The sequence below is a fragment of the Sarcophilus harrisii genome, chromosome 2 (genome assembly GCF_902635505.1).
Source record: "Sarcophilus harrisii chromosome 2, mSarHar1.11, whole genome shotgun sequence".
Lineage (NCBI taxonomy): Eukaryota > Metazoa > Chordata > Mammalia > Dasyuromorphia > Dasyuridae > Sarcophilus > Sarcophilus harrisii.
Window position 1 is genome coordinate 263210027 of NC_045427.1, and position 12633 is coordinate 263222659.

The following is a 12633-nucleotide window of genomic DNA, read 5'->3' on the forward strand; positions in this document are numbered from 1 at the left end:
GGGATTGAAAGATATTTAGGCAAGTGAAATTTTAAAACCTAATATTTTATTTCCAAGTAGCTAGATGGGAGAGTAACCTAATTAGCAGGAATACAATCCTAGAGTTTTTATTTAGAAGATTTATAATTTTTCGAAACTCAAGGCAAAAGAAGTATGCATCATTGATTCCCTAGAAACTTTCTGTATAAGGGGTGGAGTTTTAAAAATATTTCCATTAAAATCATAGACTAGCAGGGCAGTTTAGAATACATAGCATTTACAAACTTGAAATGTTAATTAGTATGAAATGGAGATTCACAGTTTCAGATGGAGTTCTATTTTTGTATTTTGTTTATAGAAATACTCTTTTTAGGAAAGTTCTAAGTTCAGAATCTTAAAAATTTTGATGCAAAGGGGGAAAAAATATTTCCATTAAGTAGCCAAGAAGGGGATTAAAGAGTAGGTAGAAGTTTTCAGGTCATCAGAAATCCCTCATTATGTGCCAAGCTCCATCATACTGCCACATTCCTGAGTTTTACTGGCAACTGTGGACTTGGAGAAAACAGTGGGTAAGACCAAGGAAGGGCCCTGAACAAGGGCTTGAGTCTGAGAGTTTGAAGGGCCTCCAAAAGCCAGGTAGTCCAACAGATACCTGAAAGGAATCCCTATTACATAGTGAATAAGGGGCAACTCAGCAAGTCTGGAGACCTTCAGTGAGGGAGAATCTACCACCACTCCAAGCAGCCAATTTCACTTTAGACTCCTCTAATTTTTAGGATATCTTTCCTAATAGCAACCCTAAATTTGTCCTTTGGCAACTTCTACCCACTGCTTCTTGTTCAACCCTCAGGGATGAACAGAATAAGTACCTATATGACACCTTATCAAGATTTGTAGGTGATGGAGACAGGTTTGCTCTTACTTCTCCAATTTATACCTCAATTAGAAACTCAGTAACTGGACCAAAACTATGTTCTAACTTCCTTACGGCAGGTAAAAGTATAACAAATCTGCACGGATTTTTGGATAGAGCTGCAAAGAACTCTGGAGCTGGCTATCACTGGTGGCTCCCTGATGCTAAGATGAGAAACTGGTATTCTCCCATCCTCCCTGTTCTTCACTTTTTTTCTCCCATCACCCTCTCAATAATTGCCCTTGTAAGTGCCTAATAAATGCTTTTCATGTGTTTCTATCCTGCACTAGGCTATCATTCAACTATCAATAGTCTAGAAAACATAATTCTTTTGTACTAAATACAAAAAGTTCAGCTTTGCAATAATCCACAAATTAAATCATTTCCCATGAATACAATATAGGATAGGTTAGGGCTGGAAAAAGTCTTGGAAAAAATTTAGTTCAAACTCTGTACTTTAAGATGAAGAAACTGAGGTCCACTTTAGAAATGATGTGTCCCACATCACAAGCCAGTAAGGTCTTTTCAAAAGTTCTAATTCAAACCTTGTCTCCTCTGATCCCAAATCCAGTGTGAAATTCACTTTACTGTGCTGTTTTTATACACACACATGCACATGCGCACATGCACACACACACATACACATATATAGAATCTTTGTGTATAAAGTTTATATGTATATCTACATATATTCAAGAACATATTAAAAAAGTGTTTATATATATGACAATCAATCAAATAGAAAATAAAAATAAATCTAAATAGAGAATCCAACAACTTTAAAGTAAGCTTTTGAACAATTTAATGCCCTTCCCTCCCTGCCCCATTTTGTTCTTAAGTACAACACTGCTGTGGTCCAAGAACTGGGTCAATGCTCACAGAAATGAGAAGAAAATATCCTTTGCTCTGATTTTAGTACTGGAATCATAAATGCTGACCTAAATTATGTTTTAGAAGTTCATTAGTGGAAGTAATTTGCATTGTTAGACATTTAATTCTCCTTACAATAAACAATTTAAAAAGTTAAACTAGAGAATATGGAGACTGAGACTAAAAACAACAACAACAACAACAACAACAACAGCAACAACAACAACAACAACAACAAAAAACAAACTCTTTCCAAACAGAAATAGTGATTTCTTTGAATTTAATATTTCTTGCTTTGGTACCTCATAAGACAGAAAAAGGGACAAACAGGCAAGCAGTTGGCTTTTTTTCTGGAAGAGCCATGGGGGACTGTTATAATTTCATTGGCTTCCTATGACTGTTGGGACTTTGACTAGATAGACTTCGCCTTTTGCTGTCTTCCTCTAATTCAGAAAAATCATATTGGTGATTTTTCCATGCTGGTGCGCAGGCAGAGGTTTAACTACTACCCTTCTAAAACAAGAGTTTAGACAAAAGAGCCAGAGAGAACAGGGATAACAAAGAATATTAGAAGGGACAAAGAGTCAACTTTTGGTTAAATACAAACATAAAAAATGCAAATCCCATCTGAATTAAGGTATTGCTACATACCAATGCCTGACTTTTTAAAGAGAATAGATAAGTGAATTTTCTTTGAAACAAGGCTTTTATTCCAACCCTTCTCCCCTTTTTGCTGGAATTAATCAAAAATAATCCCTGATTTTTAGAAAATAGTTCACACAGCTGATGATGTGTAAACTTGGATCTTGTAAGTCATTGTATAATGACATTACAACATTCTAGGGTAATAACCTCATTCCCTGATGGTCATTTAAGGAAGACAGATTGCTACATATGACTGGACATGCAAACAAGGAAACTGCAATCATGAGACCTCAAAGATGTCATAAAATGGTGGCAAGTGCATTTTAAACTGACACTGGTCCTATAAGTATTCCATATAGAAGTCAACTAGTGGTTGACTACAGACCTATGCTTGTATTCTTGCTTATGGTTCCCCTTAGTTTCCTAACCAAGTATGGGGTTTGGTGGAGAGGGAGAAATGGTCTCAATCACCCCTTGGGTCTGCCATTTTGGACTGTGTTCACTTAGACAAGGGTGAGCACTCAAGTCCTTTAGGCCTAGAGCAGGGATATGAGTCCACAGAACGAAGAAAATGTCTCATTTTCAAACCTAGGTTTTGAGGGTTCGAGAAATTGCTTTCTTCTAGTCAGTGGGTAGTTTGGCAATTGTGGAGTCAATCCCTGGTCTTTTCCTAAAGATGGCAGACGGCAAATAAAGAAGACCATCCCTCCCTCCCCTCGCATAACCTGTGAAGGGTAAAGGCAGCCACAGGATTCGCTGACTGATGCTCAGGGCAGGGGCAAAAGGCCTGTTGCTGATGGTTTTCGGTGGTTCAGTTGAAAGTGATGTATAGCTGAAGTTACCAAGAGCCCAACTTCACATTGCAGCTTCTGAATAACTCAATTTTTACTTATTTCTCATTCTTTCTCCCTTTTCCTACCCTGGACCTAGAAGAGAACCCTTTGAATTCTAGAGTTGGAAGGAAACTGAAAAGGCTGTCTGGTTCATCCCTTTCTTTTAAAGATAAGGAAACAGAGGCCCAGAAAGATAAAACGGCTTGGTCAAAGTCCCAGAGAACAGCAAACTGAGGACTAGACCCCAGATTTCCAGATGCCCGGTCCAGATCTTTCTACTAGACCCCATGGCCTCCTCCCGCTTCTTGGTTCTTAATCTACATTTGATACAGATTTCCGGTGGGAGGGGGGGACAAGATGAGGGGGCAAGCTGTTGGGCAACTCATAACCATCGAGTTTAATTTTGATGAGATGCTTGGCCAGTGCAAATTCTTCTTCGTCCAACATGCCGTCGTTGTCGCAGTCTGCGAGCTTCCAGATCTTTCCCAGGACGCTGTTGGGCAGCTTGGAGGTCACCATTTCCTTCTTGGCGTTGACGCCGGAGATCTTGCCATTGACAGGCGACAGGGTGTAGAAGAGCTCGTCATAGGCCGGCTTGTCCTTGGCCACAACCCACTCCTCCTCATCGGCGCCTTCCTTGGCCCCTTCTCCGTAGCCTTGGTTGAAGGGCCCCTCCGTGGTCCCGTCGAAGGCCCCGCCGTGCACCAGCTGCGTGGGCATGTTGATTTCTTCTTGGCTGATGAGGTTCATCAAGGAGGAGATCTTGTTGGTCAGCATGTTGTCCACGGCCTCAATAAGTTTTGGCTTCAGGGAGTGGAACTTGGTGAAGTCGTAGTTTTCAAGCTGCTCCTGTCAAATGACAAATTTCAGAGATATTTAGACATTTTTCGTTGGCCGATCTGTTTTCTTTTAAACTAAGTTTTGAATACTTAGATCTGGATGCACACTTGTTTTCCAGAACCTTCTCCCTAGTGGAGACCCTGAATCTGCCCTTCCCATCTACATGAATGATTTTCAGAGAGCATATTTTTTTTTTTAAATGAACAAAACTAAAGCTGCCTCATGTTTTAAGATATACTGAATTACTTACTGTTTAGGGGAGGCACTGGGGTGAGGGAGGGGGGGATAAAAATTTGGAACACAAGGTTTTACAAGGGTGAATGTTGAAAACTATCTTTGCATATATTTTGAAAATAAAAAGCTATTATTTTTTATAAAAAAAAAAAACTAAAGCTGCTTTAGATTTATATTAATTTTTAAAAATAGAGGTACTTTTTTCAGCATGTTAAAGCAATAATACCAACCTAAATCTATAAATTGTTATATATTTTCTTTAAATCACTTTCACATTGTTCTTCCATTTGGACAGCATAACTACCCTGGGGAGGAGGAAGAGGAAGTATTTTATGGATGAAGAAATCAAGGTCTGAGATTGACTATACCAGGTTTTTGCCTAGTAAATCAGTGGCTGAACCAGAACTAGAATTCAGATTTCTCTACCTTTAGTCCAGATATACTACAATATCACACTGTAAAAGGATAAGTCTGAGTCACTATAGTGGGTTATTCTACGAGAAAAGAATTGTCCACACAGTTGTTTTTTTCCTAGCCAAAACAAAACATATTTCTTAGTTGTGTAACCCTGGGACTTACCCCAATTGCCTCAGCAAAAACAAACAAACAAATAAATAAATTACCATTTTCCCCACATGTATCCTTCCCATAATCAGCAAGTCATACTTTGTAATAAATGATTCAAAAAAAAGAAAGGGGGTTAATTAGTTAAAACTAACTACTACTTTAATTGAGTATTCTCCACCCATGATCCTCCACTGCAAGGGGTTGGGGAGGGAGGAAAATCTCATATACTTTTATAATTAGACATCAATACTTTCTTTCACAAGGTGAGCTAACAATCTCAGCCTCAATGTTTGACTGAGCTTTATACTCTGAAAGGGGCTATAAACTAATAATTATACAAAGGGATTAGTTAGAACTGTTGACACCACATCAAAAAGGTATTTATGGCAAAGGCAGGGCTATTAAAATACTTTAGCCACTGAGCATCAAATCTATTGAATCAGCTGTTGATCCAAGGGAACCAAAGTAAAAGCAAAAAATCGAAGAGAATTATATGAAAGAATTTAATTTAATTAAAAACAAGAAGTTGGGTGAGAATTTATAAAGTCTCTCAATTTAAGTAGCAGATATAGACAAAAGACCTAGTTCTGGCTCCTTGTGAGGGGAACAGTTCCATCAGAGAGGAAAGTGGACTTAGTCTTTTGAGTGGGCCAGATTGTAAAGAGAGGCTAGAATCCTCCACTGGCCATAATCAGACAAGTCTCCTTGATGGCTCCTGAAGACTCCTACATACGGGATTACATTTCGCTGAGGACATTTATTCTGCCCCACTTCTAAAACACTGAAGCTGTAGGTCAGTCCCTTTGGCCGACAATGCCAGACGGTCAAGCAGACTTGAAAAAGACAAACAAGCTTGCCGTGACATTTCATTAATCAAGAAGCAAACTGAAGAGGAGGAGAGCCTACACAAAAATGCCAGGACTTCGGTGATCAACAAGATTCCTCTGGGGCGGAAACACAAACCTACCCCATCTCTTAGAAATTGCACTCGAGCCCTTTCTCCCAGAGATGCTAAGAAGACACAAAGGAATCCCTTCACATGGGGGAGCAGACAGACAGGTGGGGGGAGTGGGAGGGAGGAAACATATATGGTGAGGGCAAATATGTGGACAGCTGGCAGGGGGAAATGTCAGCTAGAGGTAAGAAGTGTCTATAGTTCCTATGCTGGAGAGCAGACTGGAAATGAATCCCAACTACTCCACTGCCAGGGTCTTCACACGCAAGCTCAGCACAGCCCCTGTCCCCTAGCAGTTTCCATCCTTTTGAATGATTATTTCCATGTAGAGGACTCACAGCTCATGAGCAGCCCTCGTGTCTCCCTTGAGCTTTATTTCCCCACCAACTACCTTCTGAATATTTCAAACTAGACGTCCCACAGGAAGCATACAAATCGAACTCGTCATCCTTCCCTCCCCCAATCCATCAATTTCCAACTAATGCTGAGCATCCTTTTCCTAGTCTCCCAGGTTTGGAACCTCAATGCGATCCTAAACTGGGCACTCTCAAGCCGCACAACCAATTGACTTGCAAGTTTTCTGACCTCCATAAAAATCTCTCAAATCAAAGCCCTCATATCTCCATGCACACAGCTCCTGCCTTAGCTAAGGGAGTCATCACCACTTATCCACATTACTCTCCTTGCCTACAGCACATTTCCCATATTGCTGCCAAAGTGATTTTCCTTTAGTGCAAATCTATGTCATTCCCCTTCTCAAACAACTCCAGGGGTCCTTGTTGCTTTAGAATACAACCCATACTTGTCTGTTTAGCTTTTAAGCCCTTTATAAACCTTGGACAGTGTAGGTCCTCCAGCACTCTGTGACCCATTTAAACTAGTTGTCACTATTTCTCACATCTCCATGCCTTTGAATTGGCTGACATTCATGCCTGGAATTCCTTCCTTCCTCATCTCCATGTCACAGAATTCCTCTCCTATTTCAAGATGTGCCTTACAATTCCAAAAGACTTGCAATGGAAAGTGCCATAGACATCCAGAGAGAGAATTATGGAAACTAAAGCAGATCAAAGCATAGTATTTTCACCTTTTTTGTTTGTTGTTTGTTTGCTCATGTTTTTTTTCCCCTTTTTTGATCTAATTTTTCCTGCAGAGCCTGATGAATATGGAAATATGTATTAAAGGACTGCACATATTTAACCTATAATGGATTGCTTGCTTTCTTGGGGAGAGAGGAAGAAAAATTTGGAACACAAGGTTTTGCAAAGATGAATGTTGAAAACTATCTTAGCATGTATGAGGAAAAATAAAGATACTATTTAAAAAACAAAGCATGGAGAACAAATAATGAAAAAAAAAAAAAAAACCCAACCAGATGTGCCTCAAACAATACTATCTAATACCTGTTCAAATCTATGAGTCAAATCAATGAGTCTATGAGTCAATCATGCAAGTATTGATAGAGGTACTGCTCCAGGTAGTGGGAATACTATGCCAAAAAAAGAACAGCCCCTGCCCTCAAGTAGCTTCCAATCTATTATGGGAAAACATCACAAATACACATATACATATATATATATATATACATACACACACACACACACACACACACATATTCAAAATGCAGTCTTTGTAAGGGGGACTCATTACTAATTACAAGGATAGAGAAGGTCCTCAAATAAGGTCTGAGTTTCTTTTCCTTTCCCCCTCCCCCCACAATTCTTCCACTTCTGTGTCCTTTCTTTTTTCCTCCTTTTCCTCACTTTGTAGAAAACCAGACATTCTAAGAGGCTTCGCTGGTATGGGAGAACCTGACAGGCAGGGATATGCAAAGACATGGAGTTAAGAGATATGGCGTCATGTGTGAGGAACAGCAATGAAGCCATTTTGGCCAGACTGTAAATTGCGTGGACTGGATTACTGACAAATAAGACCAGACCGGGTGGGTGGGATGGGTATAGAATCAGGTTATGATGCTTTCAAATGGCAAATGAAGGGTTTGTCATTGATCTTTGAGATAATGGGGAGCTACTAGATTTACTAAGTGGTGAAGTGGTACGATATGGCCTGTTTTAGAAAATGATCTCCCCAAGAAGCAAAAGTCAACTTTTTTTCTCAACTAAAAACTCTGTCATCTGTCATTTCCTAATCTAGAGGGAAGATAAATCCCAAGTAACCATGACTGGGTAAGTTGGGACAATGTGTCTCACCATAATCTTAGGGTAAGAAGGCAGGTTCCTATATGAATATGTGAACTATCAATGTCCTTGGGGCTCTTCGGGGCCTCAGTTTAGTATCTGTAAAATGAGAATGCTGGTCCAGACTAGATCTCTAAAGTTCCTTTCAGTTCTGAAATCCTGAATCCTACAAAATACCTAGTTAAGGCAGCATTAAAAAAAATTATTCTTTTAAAAATCCCTTTCATTTCCAAATATATCTTTGCCTCTCCAATCATCCACCTCTTGTGACAAAGACTAAAAAAGAACAAGGGGAAAAAAGCATTTAAGCAAAAGCAACACATTATAAGATCTGACAAATATATGCAATTTCCTGGGTCTGACAATATATGCAATTTTCCACACCCATAGTCCTCCAGAAATGTACTTCTGCAGAGAAATGAAGAAAGATATATTTTCAACCCTTCGGGGGAGGGTAGTGGTGGGTTTAAGGAGGCAGCGTGGGGTGGAGCTTTCAAATCTGAGGTCCTTAACATCTAGATCAAAAGATGCAGTTCTTCTGCCCCCTGCTGTTGAAATGTGTAAAGCTGATGAGCTTGCTTTTCAAAGCTCTTCTAAGTGACTCAAGGTCAAATCTCTAGTCATTAGCACAGTGTATTAGTCATATATTTTCTTACATTCTGCAGAACTGACACATCCCTGCAGTAAAACTAGCAGAGGCTTGAAAAACAGAGTCCGATTTGCCACAAATTCAGCCATTATATGAGCCTTAGGCTACTGGAGGTAAGAGCCTTGAATTGGTATTCAGAGGAACGGGTTCAACTTTGTGCTTTGGGACTTAGGACTTAGGACAGAAAGGTCATTTCATTTTTCTATTTCTCAGTTTGAGAAATTCAAACTCAAACTCAAATTGTTCTCCTCTTCTTTCCAAAGTCAGAATGTGGGTATTGTACTCAGCAATTACAACTTCTTCCTCCTCCTCTTCCTTTTTACTTCCTTTTCTTTTATTTTATCCTTTTTCTAATTTCTTTTCCTTTTTCCTTTTCCCACTTCTTCCACTTCTGTGTCCTTTCTTTTTTCCTCCTTTTCCCCATTTCATTTCTCTTTTTCTCTTTCCTCTTCTTCTATCTCCTTTTTCTTTCTTTTACTTCCTTTTCCTTTTTTCTTCTTTCTTCTCCTCTTCTTTCTCTTCTTCTCTTTCCCACAACCTCCTCCTCACAACCTCCTCACAATGGATACTTATTGGGTGGAGAAGAAGGGGAGGAATATATTTGGAAATGAAGATGATGCAAAAATAAAAGAAATTGATAAAAACTGATTTAAAAAAATAACAAAAGTTCAATCCTTAGATATCATTTCTCTCTCCTAAGCTTTTCTGAAAACTGCTGTTGATCAAATGTTAGTTATCCTTTGTTATAGAGGAGAAAGAAGGGAGAATCTCATTTTGATAAAAGGATGTATTTTAAAAGCCTCCCCCTTCCCCTCCCCACAACCCATTTATCCCAAACAAAAAAGCCCTCTATAGCTTACTGATTATGTAACCTGGGACAACTCACATAACTTTTTTATGTGCTTCAGGTTTTCTGTAGTAGATAAAAGGTTTGGGCTCAAGGACCTCTAAGCTTTCTTTTAGTCATAAATCAAAGATTCTATGTCTGATACTGTAAAAATACTACACAAATGTAAGATATTATTCTCATGAAAATTCTTAGTCCAGGGAACCTGGGGATATGGATTTTTCCCCCGATCTCCTCAGGGTACTCTCCTCCCTCCCTCTCTACTAGGAGAGGTCAAGCCTTCCTTTTCCTTCTCTTCTGCCCTGACTCAGCACTGGGAAAAACCGGAACCTTTCCAAGATATTTTCATGCCCAGCCCGGTCCTAGTAAACAGAACATTCTCCCAAAGAGTCTAATAAGAAGAAATGTTGAGTTAGCCAAAATTATATGAAAATGCTTCTGTTCACTAAGGAGAGAAAGGCAACCAAAATAGCTCTGAGGTTTCCTCTCACCCCTGTCAAACTGGCAATGACAAAAGGTGGAAGGAGTCAGGGTTTCAGGCAGCTAGGTGGTGCTACAGTGCACAGACCCTTGTCTTCCCGAGTTCAAATCCAGCTTCAGACACTTACCGGCTGTGTGACTTTAGATGCCACACCTTACCCCATTTGCCTCGGTTTCCTCCTCTGGAAAAGGAACTGGAGAAAGAGATGGGAAACCCCAAACAGTGTCACCACGAAAACGACCGGACAACAACAAAGCTGGGTCACAAGGACCGTGGAAGATCTCTGAACAAAAAGCCCTCACACTCCTGAGTCCAGGATCGGCGGCACTGTCCCTGTCACAAACACCACAAAGGGCCACATTTATCCCCAAAAGGCACAGCGACACTTTTTGTAGTGGCCAAAAAACCCTCTAGAAACAAAACGGGCCCGTGAGTGGGAGGATGGCTAAACACACTGCGGTGGGTGAATGTGACCAATACCACGGTGCTGTAAGAAATGACTACTCTAAGAACGCCTCCTAGAGCCTCAGAACACTGCTGGGGACTGATGCAGCCTGAAGCAAGAGAACAGAAAATGGGATAACTGCGTGGTGTGTAAATGTGCTCAGGCGTTTTCAGAAACAGAATGGCTGGCCATTCCCTTCTCCAGCCCATTTTACAGATGAGGAAACCGAGGCAATCAGGGAGAAGTGACTGGTCCAGGGCCACACAACCGGCAAGTGTCTGGGGCCAGACTTGGAGTAGGGGAGATTCGGCTTCCTGCCTGTGCACTATGGTGCCCCCTGGTGCCCCGACGCGGTAACTGCAGGGATATCCCTGCAACCTTGGCTCTGTAGCACAGATAATAAAATACACTTCAATCCTCTTAGTGCAAAGGAGACACAGTCTCTGGACTGACTTGACTGCTTTCTGTTGCTGTTACGCGGAAGGGCTTGGCTGTGCCCGTGCTGGGTGAGGACACCATTTCACTGATTTGTTTTCTGCGGGCGCTTTGCTCCTGGAGGTTGCCTCAAGCAGGCCTTCTGCTCAGTGCAGGGAACCTCGGCAGGCCGGACGCCCCGCAGGGAGCCTCGGTCCCACTTCTCGCTCCGCGGCCCCTCAGTATCTGGCCCCGGTGTCACCTTTGTGCGGAACATGTCACAATTCTGACGCTGGTTCTGCGAGCGCGGGGAAGCTGCTTAACCGACCTGAGCCAGACCCTCCATCTGAAAAATGGCACCACTTATCTCACTGATAATCTCTGCTCTCCTGTTGTGAGGAAAGGACTTTGGGAACTCTAGAGTGTTACTGAAATGGAAGATGAGGGGATCAAAGATCTGCATCTGCAGGGGCCGTAGAGGTCACCGAGTCCGGCTCCCTCCCTCCATAGAGGAGAACAAGCCTTCAGAGTCACAGGTCTTGAGTTCCAATCCTACTTCTGGCGCTGTTTGTGTGAGCTTGGGCAAGTCACAAGCCCCATCTTCCTCATGGGTAAGATAAGGGGGCTGGACAAGAGGGTTGCTAAGATCCCCTCTGGCTTTATTGGTGACCCTATAGCTGAAGTCCTGAGAGGTTAAATAACTTGCCAAGCATCCAATACCCACTAAGTGTTTGAGGCAGAATTTGAGCTCGGGCCCTTGACCCCAGACCTAGTGCTCCAGCCTCCGTGCTTCCTATCTAGCTGGTTAAGCAAGTTACTCGACTCAATTTCCTCTCTGGAAAATTGGAATGACACGGCTTATGCCATCCAACACACAGGGGTGATTATGAAGATCAACTGCAACCTGCTTAATCGAGTTTGTCTAGAACAGAGGTCACTGTGGTGGCTTCCTCATTATGTTGAGACACACCCGCTGATCCCAGTAGGTTGAGGGTGACTGGCAGACGGGCATGCCAAATGACCTGCTGGGCTATTTGTCACACGGCCTCCGAGAACCCGACAAACAAGCAGTCACCCACGGTGTGTGAGTCACGCAGCTGGCTACATGGCTGCATACGCTGTGATTCAGCATCTTGATCTGGAAGTCTGGAAGCCAATCACCAGAATTCAGGAGCCGGGACAGCTGGAGAGAGAGAGTCCCTTCCTTGAGGGGGAAGACCAGCAAAGCACCAGTTCAAAGCCAAGACAAGGCCCTTCGACAGAACCCAAGAGGGCTACCCACCTGCCTTCTCTCATAGGTTGGCACACAGTCACAGTGGGCACAATTCAGAAAGCTCATTTATTTTTGTTGCTTCTGCACTGCCTAAAGGGAGGCAAGCTGGTTTTTAAAAATCTGGATAGGTGATTTAAAGAATTAGTGAGTTTTTGCCTTATTTGCAAAGCCAGAGAGGTACCTATTTCATCATGCTTTTTTTGGTCCAAGACATATGGATCTCATGCACAGCAACAAAAACCCACCAGAAACAGAGTGGTCCCTTTGCCCCTACAATACCTGCATCAATTTGACCTCAGGGAAATCGCCTGCCGAAATCTGGTACTCTCGCTGTAGTTGGAGATAGATTTCTGGTAACCTACTGATAAGTTCTCTCTTCTTATTCTCCTTTCCAAATACTGCTGGCATCTCCTTCTTCAGGTAGCTGATGATATAAGCATGTACCTGAAATGAAAAGAAGGAAACAGCTTCATTGAGGTTATAATTATTT

General features: G+C 41.7%; 1 protein-coding gene across 1 annotated transcript in view; it reads right to left on the reverse strand.

The window, feature by feature from the left end:
* Nucleotides 1–1677: 1677 nt before the first annotated feature.
* EHD4 (EH domain containing 4) overlaps nucleotides 1678–12633 on the reverse strand; it is a 97395-nt gene continuing 86439 nt past the window's right edge. The window contains exons 5-6 of the mRNA XM_031952146.1: nucleotides 12423–12587; nucleotides 1678–4089 (exon numbers count right to left, since the gene is read on the reverse strand). Of these exons, the coding sequence (XP_031808006.1) occupies nucleotides 3553–4089; nucleotides 12423–12587 (702 nt within the window). The 3' untranslated portion in view covers nucleotides 1678–3552. The remainder of the gene's footprint in view (nucleotides 4090–12422; nucleotides 12588–12633) is intronic.